The sequence below is a fragment of the Leucoraja erinacea genome, chromosome 1 (assembly GCF_028641065.1).
Source record: "Leucoraja erinacea ecotype New England chromosome 1, Leri_hhj_1, whole genome shotgun sequence".
NCBI classification, from domain to species: Eukaryota; Metazoa; Chordata; class Chondrichthyes; order Rajiformes; family Rajidae; genus Leucoraja; species Leucoraja erinaceus.
In genome coordinates, this window is record NC_073377.1 from 71701330 (window position 1) to 71717021 (window position 15692).

Genomic DNA, 15692 nt, shown 5'->3' on the forward strand with positions numbered 1-15692 from the left:
ATTTTTATTAGATTCCAGATTTCTTTAGGCAGTGCAGTCCGACATTCTGAAGATTTGGATCCCAGGTGCTACACAAAGGCAATGGTGGAAATCAAGGTAATTGAATGGAATAATTTGTTCCTTTCTGGTTGAGCAGATGAGGGTAAATCATGTTTTAAGATCCCAGCACCATCTAATTTATCCGTTTCCATTTTAAATGTGGGTACAAAATCTAAAATAGATAAATCAGCTGGAAGGGATCGCCGATAAGTCTGCAGACCAGTACAGAGAGACATGAAAGGGGTCTGAACATTGAACTTGAGCAATAAAAAGCATTTCATTGCAGTATTTTTAATAGTTTTATTTATAAACAACATACATTTACTATAAAAGCTGTTGCATTAATTGAACACATTGTAACGTATCCCTCAAGAGGCAAAACACTATACATATAGCACAATAGTTCAACCGTAGCATATGCAAGACAATTTTAATTGTTTATGTTTGAGTAACAGCCCCAGTTACAATTTGTCACTAAAACATACATCAATCCAAGTCCATATTTCGTCAAGCACATTCTGGGGAAAATGTAATTTAGCCACATACTATCAGAAATAAGTGCTCTCAATACAGATGTTAATAGATGCTGGGAGAGTTCCATGGCATGCTAGTTCAAGGAAACTGTATTTAATTACATAACCTTGAATAATCAAGTGGCAGTGGGGAAAGAAACAATCACAATATTATTTGCCTTGACAAATCTTTACTGATTAATATTCCAGATATGAACTTCTCACTCATTGTACTGTGGTTACCTAGGATGTTCATCACTTTTACATTTAATAGAAATTCACTTCTCTGCTCCATTGACTTTAGGCAAGGAATTATGATCATTTTTTTTTGGTCTTCTGCTGCACGTGACCAATGTGCAACATGGCGATGAATGTGCATTAAACCAAAATATGATTTCAATGAAGTCAATAACATGATTTCAGAAGTGGAGCTCAATTTGTATCAGCCACTACATCACTTGATTAGAATTGCAACACAAATGAATTTCTACCCCAAAATGCTTCACGGCATTTATTTTTATGAGCCAGATTTTGAATGAGTTAGTAATGCCTTTAAAACAGTGGACAGGGAAAGTGAACAAGTTCATCATTCATGTAATACTGTTGACAATATTTTCCAGCCTACATTTTGACTTTCTTTCTTGCAATAAAATGGTTTAGATTATTGTTTAATTGTGGATTGCATAAAACCTAAAAAGCTTACTTCACATCTCAAGAAATTGCAGTGCTACCAATTAAAAGCTCAGTAGCTTTGAATTTAGTTCAAAATCAAACTACCTAATATTTAAAAAAAAGACATAATTGTAAAAGGGGCTATTGGAACAAGTATAGAATGTGCTATAACATATATTCAATGTTTCCCCTGCAGATCATTTCTGAGGAGTGAGAGTGTACAAGAATATGTAAAAAGTTGTCTTTAAAAATCTTCTGAATGCTAGAAGATGTATTTTACACAATGAATGTACTGACTCCAGGAGAAATATCAGGCTTTGCTGAAACCATGCGGAGGGTAGGAATCTTTGGGTACTGTGAGCCAGTCACATGAGATGAACCAGCTGGGCCTCAGCTTCATGTCTGACTCATCTTCTTCCCAGTATCACTTGCACCCAGTTCATTTAATAGCTGACATAGATGTTTTTATGAGCCAGATACCAACATTTTATATTCTCTACACTTCTGGCCATCCATGTGCAATAGCCTGCATTTAGTAAGGCACAGTTTCAATGAAACATTGATGAATGAAACACATTTTGCATTCCAACAGACTATTCAAACAATGGATACAAATAAAAATAAACCACGCAGTTATCATATAATGCCATATCACCAACATGCAAAACATGATTTTAAACTACTTCAATAAATAAATGTCAACCTTGCAATTAAGATAATTACTGCTGGAACAAAGAGACTTGTTAAGTTATGTTCTCTTCAACAAAGCTGCTAAATGATAATGGACTACACCTTACTAATTATCCTTCTGCAAGGGAGTCGCAATATAGAGTAGGGGTTGTATTGCTGTTGTTTAAGGCAGATACAAGTCATTGGCTAATTTGGTGCTATCTGTTCTTCATTGAATCACTTTGCAAGCATTTGCCTCGGATATAATAGGTTTGCCAAGCAAGAGATTATGCCATGCCTCAAGTTATTTGTAATTGCTTAATGGTCGTCTTGCTCGACCTACAAATCAACCCAAGTGACATTTTAAAAGCCTGTGGGAAATATAACGATATTTAAAGTTTAAAAAAACGAAATAATGTAATTCTATAGCAAATTCGCCAACTGAAAGGTCTGCTTTCCAGTATTTTTATAAAATCTTCAACAGCTATGCAAATTATTCCAATAGTGCCCTGATATATTTATAAATAACTTAAACTATTTTGATTCAATCCCTGTTTAGAAGGACTAAAAAATCATAGTTTCAATGCTTTGATAGGTAGAATGCTTCATCAAAGGTGCAATAATAATCCAAATAATTGTATTTACTTTTTTGTTAGTCTAACAGGATGCCGACTCGTTTTATTGTTTCTAGTTAAAAGGATTTACTATACACTTAAATGGACATTAAGTATGAAACCTCTAACTTAGTGCTCATCAATTTTAGTTCAGTTTCCAAATTGACGTCCCAATTTACTGGAGTTTAAAATGGTTATGCAGACTGCATTCGTAACTCGGAATATAATCCACAGTATTTGAGCATGCACAGATATACTGCATTGTATTTATCAGAACACTGTTGGAATTGTTACACTTGATGCTTCTTTATATACAGGGCAAATGGCATTTGAACATTGTGAAAACACTGGGTTAACAGAGAAATCAGGGACTGGTTCCATGTGATAATGGAAAACCCCTGATCAAGTTATGGGAGTGGTAAATTCCATTTTGACAACCTGCATTTGAATTGCAGTCTGGCGGTTGTCTACTAAATAATCATTAGCTTGAATAAGGTATAGATCTAAAATGCTTCTCTACAGTGGAACAGATCAATTAGCCGAATGATAGGTGAAAGAATGCCAGTAACACATGGATCTGATGCACAATACCAAACATTGGCAATACACATTTGAAAGCAGACTTTGAACACACATTGTATCTTTACCAAACATGAGTGAAACAAATCTTAGTCTGGCACACATATGTTCCTAAAAGGCAAGCATTTCAGCTTTCAATTCCGTTTTGTTTAACAATTCCATGTTGCTCTAATACATTGTGTAGTTGCAAGTTACTATTAGCCAAGATGAAATAAAAGCTTGATTACTGCCTCTATCCTTTTTCCTGAATGCTAGACCTTCACGAAATTCTTACGTTATGAAGAAATGCACCTGAAGGACATAGCAATCTAAAATACAAGGTAATTGTAAATCTACCCATTTGGAATGATCTCTACATTCCCTAATTGTGACACAGATGGCTCAAATTAGTTCCAAGGAAAGGAAGACCAAAGTTATTAACCAATACACAGGACAAATAAAGTTTTATTCACTTACTCCATTAATAATTGCACCTTGATGATTAACATTTTCATAACTGGAGGAGGCAATAAAATAAATTACATTATCACACAATATTAATAAAAAAACATGTCGAATCCACTTAAAAGCTTTTCTTCAACAGCAAATATATATCAAATGATGCTACTATTGACTATTTGAACAAAACAACAGCAGTTTCACTAACTTGAAAATGATTCAAAATGTTGGTTGCCAAAATATCAACGCTGGTAAAACTTGTTTTTGGGAAGTGAGGGTTCTGGGAGTGAGAAAGCCAGTGAATGATAGTTTCTCTCTGCAATTGTCTGCAAATAGTGAACATCGCATTGAGCTTCAGGGTCATCTGTGTTCCATTGGATTTTCAGTTGCTGATTGGCATGTGGCATGGTCACAAAGTCGTGGGCTGTCCAGCAGCTGAATAAATCAAAGAATCCGAGTGAGTAGAATACAATTATTGTGATCTATCAGTTCATAGATACAAAAATGTTGGTGCATCATCAAGTATTAAACACTTCGTGAAATATCAGTGATAGCTGTAGGAAACGAACGATTATTGAACTCATTTCATCCTGACATTGCCAAGACTGCCAAATTGGAAATGGGATTTAAAGTAGTTGAGTATTCAGGCAGAAAATATGGTAAAACTGTTATTACATCTTTATTATGGTGCATATTTGCTTTTTATTATTTGTAAATGAAAATATGGATGTATAGGGACTATGAAACTGCCACTGTGTTACATTGGTGTGACATATTTTATTAGCAAGACTGTACTTAATGTTTATAATGCTGGTTTTGTAAGCAATGTGGTATAATTTTGAATTTATTCTGAGAAAACTGTTGTTAGTAATAATTGTATTTTTCAACTTTACATTCAGTAGAATTTTTAAATATAATAATATGCAAGAAATTTGCACAGAGGTTTATTTGGGATATCGTGCCAATTTCCCCTATTTCATGTGAATGTTGATCTGGCTCCAAATACTGGGGATTTCTGGTGTCTATGTGAAGTCGGACTATTATATTGGGCAATAAACCTCAGCAGCCTCAAAACTTACTGATCTCAAAAGTTAATATTTTTTAAATTATTATATGAAAACAAAATAAAAACTGGGCGTGTAACAAATTCAGTTAGTAACTAAAATATCTTTAACAAGGTGGTTCAGTGATGGGAGGACGTGATTATGGGCCTCTCTTCCATTTCCCCATCTCGTGTTTCAATAAATATGGCTAAAAGGACATTTAATGTGCAAAAATATACAAGGAGATAATATCAGAAAATCAATACCTAGTCTTAAGGTAAAAGATTAGGAGGTTTGGCATTAAAACCAAAACATTAGCTATGGAATTTGAAACAGGAATTGAAATTGGCAATGGCTCTGAAACTCGCTGCTCAATAAACTTAAAAAGTACCCGGGTGAGCAGGAAGTATTGTAACCTACAGCTCTTTGGAAGTGGGATTACACTTGCATGGCCTATTTCCGTACTGTGCATTTCAATGATCCTATACGTAAACACTAAATTTAGAAAAATATTGTTATTTTAAATCATCCATGTTTTAAGAGCTTTACTGATTGATTGATACTCTACACCTGCATATATTTCAGGACAACGGACAAGCTAAATCTGTAATAGCAATTTACAATACTATTTAAAAATAGAGATGGTTTTCTAATTGATAATAGTTTATAAACAGTTCATCATTGACTCCCTGAAGAAAGTCACAATTTACCCTTTATAGGGCTGGGGGATAAATAGGCAGCAATGTTCTGCATTGGTAGACTCTCGAACACAGTGAATGTTTATATAGTAACAACAGAACATGCTAATAGATTTACTTATATTACTATTGAAAATTTTGTGTTAATAATTGTGTAATTTCCAATCAAGGATACATTTTTCAAGCAACATATAGCATTCAAATGTAACTCACTTCTGGACCTGATGTAGCAGTCATTACAATTGAGAAGACCATTGCGGATTCGGACATCTGTCCCGGTAGTTGCATCTCCAAGTTGTCCTCGACAGATACCACACTGCAATATCATTAACAAAAAGATGTTATTCATTCATTCCAAAAAATAGTATGCAATTTGATCTTGCAAGTTTACTCATAATTTCTCAGCCTGGCTCATTCCTTCTACATATGGTCTTATTCCAGTCTGCAATCACACTTGCAATTAACATTAATTGTTTTCATTATTAATTTAATTGATGTATTTTCTTCAAAACGTTGCCATGCAAAAAGATTTGATGATATATCTTAGTGGTAATGACATTTTAAAATATCACGAGTAAATCCCAAACCAATATCATGTATGACAAGATGTTTTTATTTGCACTGAGAGTGGTGGGTGTCTGGAACATGTTGCCAGGGGTGTTGACAGCGGCAGAAATGATAGTGAGATTTAAGAGGCTTTTGGATAGGTACATTGATATGCAGGGAATAGAGGGATATGGATCACGTGCAGGCCGAGGAGATTAGTTTAACCAAGCATTATGTTTGGCACAGACACATTGCGAGCCAAAACTGGAAACAAAGAATTGCAGGTGCTGGTAAACAAAAACAAAGTGCTGGTGTAACTCAGCAGGTCAAGCAGCATCTCTGGAGAACAAGGATGGGTGATGTTTTGGGTAGTTGAGCAGGAAGGCTGCAAGAGGTGTGGGCGGGACAAAGCCTGGCGATTGTTAGGTGGATACAGGTGAGGGGGGTATTATATGGCGGATGGTTGGACAAAGGCCAGAGATGAAAAGACAAAGTGTGAGAGAAGGAGAAGGAGAGAGCAAAAGGAAGGAACATAGGTGGAAGGGATGGGAGAAGAAGGGGAAAGGGAGGGAATGGGTGCCTTACAGGCATGGCATTGGGAAGAGGTGAGATGTTCAAAGTGCTGACTCCAAAAATAGTCTGATGAAGGATCCCAACCCATTTTCCTCCACAGATGCTGCTTGATCTGTTGAGTTCCTCTTGTAGTTTGTTTTTTGCTCAAGATTCCAGCATCTGTAATCCTGAGTCTCCAATCAACATTAAAAAAACCTGTAAGGGACTCAAAGGCAAATGCACTTTGACCGAAAATAATTGCGAAACACCTACGACTTAAAACAGCCAATCGTCTTGCTATATAATATGCAACTGACTGAACCCACACACTTGTAAAAATGAACCAAATGGAATTTATTCCAACTTATACCAATTAAAATCACTTAATCAAATATTTTCATATGTACCTTGCCCCTGTTAGGAATGTGGTAGGGGAGAGGAACATGCTTATTAGATACCATTATCTTTGTTTGACATAATTATTACTACAAATGACATCTAGGTACATAAATACGTTGCTTTGAACTCCAATGAGCACATTCAATCTCCATCAACGTTAATTGATCCTAAAGATAATATCACCCTTATTATTACAGATCTCTTCATTACAGAATTTGGTTACAGCGGATGGACGTACCGACCTTCGTTGCCAGGCCAGGCCAGGCTGTCCATGCCACCCCTAGCCTGTACCACCGCGCTGGCCACTTCCAGCCCAGATCTACGGGCCCCATAACCGGCCCACTAAGCCTGATCAGCCGCTCCCAGGTCAGACCATTGGCCCACACAGCTTCAGCGGCCGGTTCCAGGCCGTGCTTGCCACCGCCGACCCTTACCGCCCTCAGGTCGTGACCCATCACTCCGCTGGTCCCTGCCTCTCACCCAGCCGCCAGCAGGGGGCTGTCAACCACCTGGATTTCAAGCCCAGTCCCAGACCAAGAGTCTGAAGAAGGGTGTCCACCCGAAACATCACCTATCCATTTTCATCCATGCTGCCTAACCTTACTGGGTTATAGCAGACAATTGGCAATAATGGATACCATTCCTCCTCCCCCTGTGGTCCATTATAACAAGGGTTTACTGTATCACAATCCAGGAATAGCAAGTGGCTTACCGTGAAGCACTGAATATGAAAATACAGACTGAGCGTTTCAATGATCATGGCTGCACCTTTTCCGAGGGGCAGCCCACAAGTTGAACATAATTTTTTTCCACTGACCGACCTACAAAAAGAAAGCAAATATATAAAGATCAAAGCGTATTCAAACAGTGGAACAATTTCTTGTTTTATTGCTGACCCTTTGCTGGAAGGAGATTCATGGGTGAAGCCCGCGCACTCTGAATAATAATCTGAATCAAGTTTAAACCAGTAGTAGCACTCTTATGTCTATCTGTATATCTGGGTTACATGGTTGGGCTACAGAGGCACACTACCGCACAACAAAGACCATCTGTCAATTGTATGGTGCCTACCTGCCAGGAGACTGGAGCGGAGTGGGAGATGATGGTGGTTGAGGAAGCGATTGGCTTGATTGTAAATTCTCATGAGATCCAGACCTAACAAAACAATTATAAAAGCCGATGACAATGTCCTTTTTATTATTAGTTTTTCCATTTGTAGTGACTGCTTGCATCTCTAATCTGATGGCGGTATGGCGTGCAACAAACAATTTATTATAATTATAAATTAGATATATCCAGAAAAGAATACAAAGAGGACCTGTCATCCATTTTCCTTGTCAAGAGTTCAGGTTAGGATGAAAGTGGCAGAGCTCCCTTCTCATCCGATGTCAGGCTGCCCAATGTTGTCCAATACCCATGGACAGATTGAGCTAAATAAATGCTGAATCATAACCTATCTCACTTAATGTACAAACAAGGCTCTGCAGAAGGTGAACAAAGATATACACAAGTGCTGGAAGGCTCAGTGGGTTAGGCAGCATCTGTGGAGAAAAATAATGGGTAATGTTTCAGGACTGAAGAAGGGTCCCGATCTGAAACATCACCCATCCTGCAGATGCTGCCTGACCTGTTTAGTTATTCCAGGACTTTGGGTCTATCTTTGCTTAAATGCACCGTTGACGTTACTCCATAGAACTGGTCTACCTGAGAGGCTAAGCAAGATGAATTCCACCAGCATTCATTGCTGCTAGGATTCCTACTCCTCATTTTGTGATGGCTAATCTTGAGAACCTAAGAAATAAAAGTTGGGCAAGTTTCTCCAATCTGCTTTGTCAGTGAAATCATGTCTTTGATTTTTAATTTCATCTCTAATCTCTGTCTGATTCTTATAATCTTTGATTCTCCAATGGTACAAAACATTCCTGCTTGAATATATTCAATGATTAAGCATCCTTGACCTTTTGTGTACAGATGCCTAAACATTCAAAATCCTTAGAGGAAAGCTTCTTCATCATTTCAGTGTTAAATGGGCAACTCCTCGTTGTGAGGTAATGCTTGAGGAAGTGGCAAGGTAAAGTACGAGTTCATCAAACACAATTATGCTGCAACACAAACCATATAACACACAAGCACCACAATTTCTTATAACATAAACAATACCCAAGCTCTATTCAAGAATGAGAACCAGCCATGTAACCTTTCATGTCAACTCATCAGGTTAGGAAGTAGGTAGCTGAATTAAACATAGAAAATAGGTGCAGGAGTAGGCCATTTGGCCCTTCGTGCCAGGTGCCAGCACTGCCATTCAATATGATCATAGCCGATCATCCAATATCAGTTTCCTGCTATCCCCCCCCATATCGCTTGACTCATTTAGCCCTAAGAGCTAAATATAACTTTCTCTTGAAAACATCCAGTGAATTGCCTCCACAGCCTTCTGTGGCAGATAATTCCACAGATTCACAGATCTTTGGGTGAAAATGTTTTTCCTCATCTATGTTCTAAATGGACTACCCCTTTCAAGACTTTCAGAAAGCCTTTGATAAGGTCCCGCATGGGAGACTGGTGACTAAAATTAGAGCACGTGGTATTGGGGGTAGGGTGTTGACATGGATAGAAAATTGGTTGGCAGACAGGAGGCAAAGAGTAGGAGTGAACGGGTCCTTTTCAGAATGGCAGGCAGTGGCGAGTGGAGTGCCGCAAGGCTCGGTGTTGGGGCAGCAACTGTTTACCATATATATTAATGATTTGGAATAGAGGGAATTAGGAGCAACACTAGCAAGTTTGCAGATGGCATAAAGCTGGGTGGCAGTGTGAACTGTGAAGAGGATGTTAGAATGTTGCAGGGTGACCTGGACAGGTTGAGTGAGTGGGCAGATGCGTGGCAGATGCAGTATAATATAGATAAATGTGAGGTTATACACTTTGGTGGCAAAAACATATGGGCAGATTACTATCTCAATGGGGTTAGGTTAGGTAAGGAGGAGGTACAGCGAGACCTGGGTGTCCTTGTACACCGGTCACTGAAAGCTGGCGTGCAGGTACAGCAGGCATTGAAGAAAGCTAATGGAATGTTGGCCTTCATAACAAGAGGATTTCTGTATGCTGCCGCTCGCCTTTTAACCGGAACTCGAAAGAGGGAGCACATTACGCCAATTTTGGCCTCCCTTCACTGGCTCCCAGTGCACTTTCGAGTTCATTTTAAAATTATTTTATTTGTTTTTAAATCATTGAATGGCCTCGCCCCGCCTTACCTCTCTGGGCTGCTCCACCTATATGCTCCTGCCCGGTGCCTCAGGTCAGCGGATCAGCTGCTCCTTGAGGTACCAAGGTCTAAGCGGAAGCTCCGAGGGGATAGAGCCTTTTCTGTTGCTGCCCCGGCACTCTGGAACACCTTGCCGCTGCAGATCAGACAGGCCCCTTCACTGTCCATCTTTAAATCCTCCCTAAAAACTCACTTTTATTCACTGGCTTTCGACACTGGCTGAGACATTGTTCCTGTTTTTAGTGCTTTTAATGTCTTTTAATTTTTACTGTTTTTATAGTCCTGTCGTCTTAATGGTTTTAGTAGTTTGTAATAACTTTTTGTTGACTTCCCATGTACAGCTTTGTGGTAACTGATGTTGTCTAAAAGCGCTTTATAAATAAAGTTATTATTATTATTATTATAGGAGTAGAGAGGTTCTTCTGCAGTTGTATAGGGCTCTGGTAAGACCACATCTGGAGTATTGTGTACAGTTTTGGTCTCCTAATTTGTGGAAGGACACCCTTGTGATTGAGGCAGTGCAGCGTAGATCCACGAGATTGATCCCTGGGATGGCGGGACTGTCATATGAGGAAAGATTGAAGAGACTAGGCTTGTATTCACTGGAGTTTAGAAGGGTGAGATGGGATCTTATAGAAACATATAAAACTATAAAAGGACTGGACAAGCTAGATGTAGGAAAAATGTTCCCAATGTTGGGCAAGAACAGAACCAGGGGCCACAGTCTTAGAATAAAGGGGAGACCATTTAAGACTGAGGTGAGAAAAAACTTTTTCACCCAGAGTTGTGAATTTGTGGAATTCCCTACCACAGTGGAGGCCAATTCACTGGAAGAATTTAAGGGAGAGTTAGATAGAGCTCTAGGGGCTAGTGGAATCAAGGGATATAGAGAGAAGGCAGGCACGGGTTATTGATTGGGGACGATCAGCCATGATCACAATGAATGACGGTGCTGGCTCGAAGGGTCGAATGGCCTCCTCCGGCACCTATTTTCAAAAAGATCTCCTCTCATCCTTTGAAATTCCAGTGAATACAAGCCCAGCTGCTCCATTCTCTCAGCATATGACAGTCCTGCAAATCCGGGGAATTAACCTGGTGAACCTACGCTGTGCTCCCTCAATAGCAATAAAGTCCTTCCTTAAATTAGGAAACCAAAACTGCACATAATGCTCCGGGTGCGGTCTCACCAGGGCCATGTACAACTGCAGTAGGACCTCCTTGCTCCAAAACTCAAATCCTCTCGTTATGATGGCCAGCATGCCATTAGCTTTCTTCACTGCCTGCTGTAGATGCATGCTTACCGTTGCACCTCCCCTTTTCCTAATCTGACACCATTCAGATAATGTGTAAGAAGGAACTGCAGATGCTGGTTTAAACCGAAGGTAGGCACGAAGAGCTGGAGTAATTCAGTGGGACAGGTAGCATCTCTGGAGAGAACAAATGAGTGACGTTTCGGGTCGAGACTCTTCCTCAGACTCGTTAGGGATAACGGAAACAAGAGATATAAACAGTGATGTGGAGAGATAAAGAACAATGAATGAAAGATATGCCAAAAGTAAGTAAGTTTATTGGTCAAGTATTCACATACAAGGAATTTGCCTTGGTGCTCCGCCCACAAGTAACAACATGACATAGAGTGACAGTTACGAATGACTCAGAAAACACTAAACATTAATAATAATAAAACATTAATGATAAAACACCATTGATCAAGCATGTGAACCAACAAAATACCAGATCAAAGGGAGGCTCCAGATTTTGGCTGTTGAGTAGAGCTACTCCTCGTGGATAAAAACTGTTTTTATGTCTGGCTGTGGCAGCTTTGACAGTCCGGAGTCGCCTTCCAGAGGGAAGTGATTCAAAGAGTTTGTGGCCAGGGTGAGAGGGGTCAGAGATGATCTTGCCCGCTCGCTTCCTGGCCCTTGCAGTGTACAGTTCATCAATGGAAGGAAGGTTGCAGCCAATAACCTTCTCTGCTGATCGGACGATTCGCTGCAGCCTCCAGGTGTCGTGCTTGGTGGCTGAGCCAAACCAGACCATGATGGAGAAGGTGAGAACAGACTCTACGATGGCCGTGTAGAATTGGACCATCATTGCCTGTGGCAGATTGTGCTTCCTCAGCTGTTGTGCCTTTTTGACTGTGGAGTCAATGGTAGCCCCCCACTTAAGGTCCTTGGAGATGATGGTTCCCAGGAACTTAAAAGACTCCACAGATGTAACTGTGGTGTTGTTGATGGTGAGTGGGGTGAGGGGAGGGGGAGCTCTCCTAAAGTCTACAATCAGTTCCACTGTCTTAAGAGCATTGTCATGTGCTCTAGGTTATTGCAATGACACCAGGACGCCAGTTGTGACACTTCCTGTCTGTAGGCAGATTCCTCCCCATCCTGGATCAGTCCAATCAGGATTGTGTCATCCGCAAACTTGAGAAGCTTGACAGAGGTGTCTGTGGAGGTGCAGTCGTTGGTATAGAGAGAGTAGAGGAGAGAGTATGCAACCTTGCGGTGCTCCTATGCTGAGTGTTTGTGGATCCGAGATGTGCTTTCCCAGCCTCACATGCTGCTTCCTGTCTGTCAGGAAGTTGGTGATCCACTGACAGAGGGGTTCAGGCACAGTCAACTCGGAATGTTTGGAGTGTAGTAGCCCTGCCTGGACAGAGTCGAGGGAGGAGGTATAGTGACAGGTGTTGCATCTTCTGCGGTTGCAGGGGAAGGTACCTGGGGAGGGGGTGGTTTGGGTGGGAAGGGATGAGTTAACCAGGGAGTTGCGGAGGGAACGGTCCCTGCGGAAGGCGGAAAGGGGTGGAGATGGGAAAATGATCACTTGCACATCCTCCAACCTCATCTACTGTATCCGTTGTTCAAGATGTGGACTCATACATCGGTGAGACCAGACTGGGCAATCGTTTCGCGGATCACCTTTGCTCAGCACGCGTGAACCAACCTGATCTCCCGGTTGCTGGACACTTTAATTCTCCTTCTCATTCCTACACAAACCTTTCTGTCCTCGGTCTCCTCCAGTGTCAGTGTGAGGAACAGCTTCTCATATTTCGCTTGAGTAGCTTACAGCCCAGTGGTATGAATATTGATTTCTCTCACTTCAGGTAGCCCCAGCATTCCCTCTCTCTCTACCCCTCCCCCACCCAAGACACACTAGCTTTTCATTTTTATCCTACAAACAGCTTACAATGGCCTGTCTCCTTTGTCATCGTTACTTTTTTGCATTTCTTTCATTCATTGTTCTTTATCTTTCCACATCACCACCATCTATATCTCTCGTTTCCCTTATCTCTAACCAGTCTGAAGAAGGATCTCAGCCCAAAATGTCACCCATTCCTTCTCTCCAGAGATGCTGCCTGTCCCACTGAGTTACTCCAGCTTTTTGTGTCTACCATTCGGATAATAATCTGCCTTCCTGTTCTTGCCACCAAAATGGATAACCTCACATTTATCCACATTATACTGCATCTGCCATGCATCTGCCCACTCACCCAACACATCTAAGTTACCCTGCAGCCTCATAACATCCTCCCCGCAGCTCACACTGCCACCCAGCTTTGTGGCATCCGTAAACTTGGAGATGTTACTTTTAATTCCCTTGTCTAAATCATTAATATATATTGTAAATAACTGGGGTCCCAGCACCGAGCCTTGCGGCACCCCACTAGTCACTGCCTCCCATTCTGGAAAGGACCCGTTAATTTCTACTCTTTGTTTCCTGTCTGCCAACCAGTTCTCTATCCATGTCAATACCCTACCCCCAATACCATGTGCACTAATCTCTTGTGTGGGATATAGTTAAAAGCTTTTTGAAAGTCCAGATACACCACATCCACTGGCTCTCCCTTATCCATTCTACTTGTTACATCCTCGAAAAATTCCAGATTAGTCAAGCATGATATCCCCTTCATAAATCCATGCTGACTTTGACCGATCCTGTCACTGCTTTGCAAATATGCTGCTGTTACATCTTTACTAATCAACTCGAGCATCTTCCCCACTACCGATGAAAGGCTAACTGGTCTATAATTCCCCATTTGCTCTCCCTCCTTTCTTAAAATGTGGGGATACATTGGCTACGCCCCAGTCCACAGGAACTGATCCAGATCAAGAGAACATTGGAAATTGATCACCAATGCATCCATGGTTTCTAGGGCCACCTCCTTGAGTACTCTGGGATGTAGACCATCAGGCCCTGAGGATTTATCGGCCTTCAGTCCCAACAGTTTACCTAACACCATTTCGTGACTAATGTGGATTCTCTTCAATTCATCTCTCCTACTTGATCCTCAGTCCCCTTCTGGTTCTCTTCTCATCCAGAGTTGGTATCAAGCTGGGCTGCGTTGTCCAAGGATTCAGTGTTTGCAATCAAGTAGAATGACAAGTGAAACTAATGACCGAATGCCACTGAATAATTCCACTGGGTGGCGCCATACCATGGCAGCCTCACCAGCAGTCTGTCTCGTCTTTTTTCTTCTTTTGTTGTTTTTAGTCTGTTATTAAATGTATGTTTTTGTGTATCTTTGGTTTTGTATTATGTGGGGGTGGGGACAATCATTTCTTTCCTCGACGGAGATGTGACTGTTTCCATATCATATCTCTGTTCACGTTGCGGCCTAACATCGTGGAGCTAGCGGCCTCTTGCGGGGGATCGACTTCAGGAGCTCCAACTACCGGAGCCTGTGGACCTAACATCGTGGAGCTCACGGTCCCTTGGTTAGGGACCGACTTCGGGTCCAAGCCGCATGAGCTTCGACCGCCCCGACTGCGGATGGCTCGACTGTCCCGACCGCGGGAGAATAAGGAGGAAAGATTAGACTTTATTGCCTTCCATCACAGTGAGGAATGTTGGGGAGGCTTTGTGGTGGATGTTTATGTTAACTTTTATGTGGTTGTGTGATTGTTGCTTTTTTGGTATGACTGTATGGTAAATCAAATCCCTTGTATGTTTTTCCATACTTGGCTAATACATTAATTACATTTACAATGCAATAATAGTACCAGGAGTGTACAAGAAAGAGGAGGTAGCCAAGAGTGGATTGGCATACCACATTGTTATACCCTTTGAATAGATTTTAATTTCAATGTACACAAACTGCGTTGCTACTACACCCTCCATGTCCAAATCTTCAGTAGAATTGTCTGTGTTCTGTAGGGGCACATCTATGTTCAATAAAGAATGGATCTTTAAAGTTTCCCACATTTACTTTCACAGATTTACTGCAAGTTTATGGTAGCACTTGTCCCACCCAGGTCGTTCCTTCTTCTCGCTGCTCCCATCTGGCAGAAGGTGCAGAAGTTTAAAAGCATCCACCACCAGACTCAGGAAACATAGAAACATAGAAATTAGGTGCAGGAGTAGGCCATTCGGCCTTTCGAGCCTGCACCGCCATTCAATATGATCATGGCTGATCAGGAACAGCTGCTTCCCCTCAGTTATCAGGCTTCCAAATGGCCATTCCACATTCGATTCACTCCCTTTGAGGATATTGGACTTGTTTATGTAACTGGTGCATCTCAAAGCTGAGAAGCTACATTTTCTGTATCTTCCCCTTTGCTTCATCAATTGTACTCGAGTTTGAATTGAACTATGAATGGTTATATCAGATCTGTTTTGATAGCATGCAAAACAAAGCTTTTTCCTGTACCTCAGTACATGTGACAATAATA

At 41.0% G+C, this 15692-nt stretch overlaps 1 protein-coding gene across 8 annotated transcripts in view; it reads right to left on the bottom strand.

Annotated features, from left to right (window-relative positions):
- Positions 1-324: 324 nt before the first annotated feature.
- limch1a (LIM and calponin homology domains 1a) overlaps positions 325-15692 on the bottom strand; it is a 341909-nt gene continuing 326541 nt past the window's right edge. For all 8 annotated transcript variants that reach the window (XM_055637033.1, XM_055637023.1, XM_055637013.1 and 5 more), the window contains 4 exons: positions 7833-7916; positions 7474-7582; positions 5478-5580; positions 325-3958 (listed from right to left, as the gene is read on the bottom strand). In XM_055637033.1, the coding sequence (XP_055493008.1) occupies positions 3933-3958; positions 5478-5580; positions 7474-7582; positions 7833-7916 (322 nt within the window). In that variant the 3' untranslated portion in view covers positions 325-3932. The remainder of the gene's footprint in view (positions 3959-5477; positions 5581-7473; positions 7583-7832; positions 7917-15692) is intronic.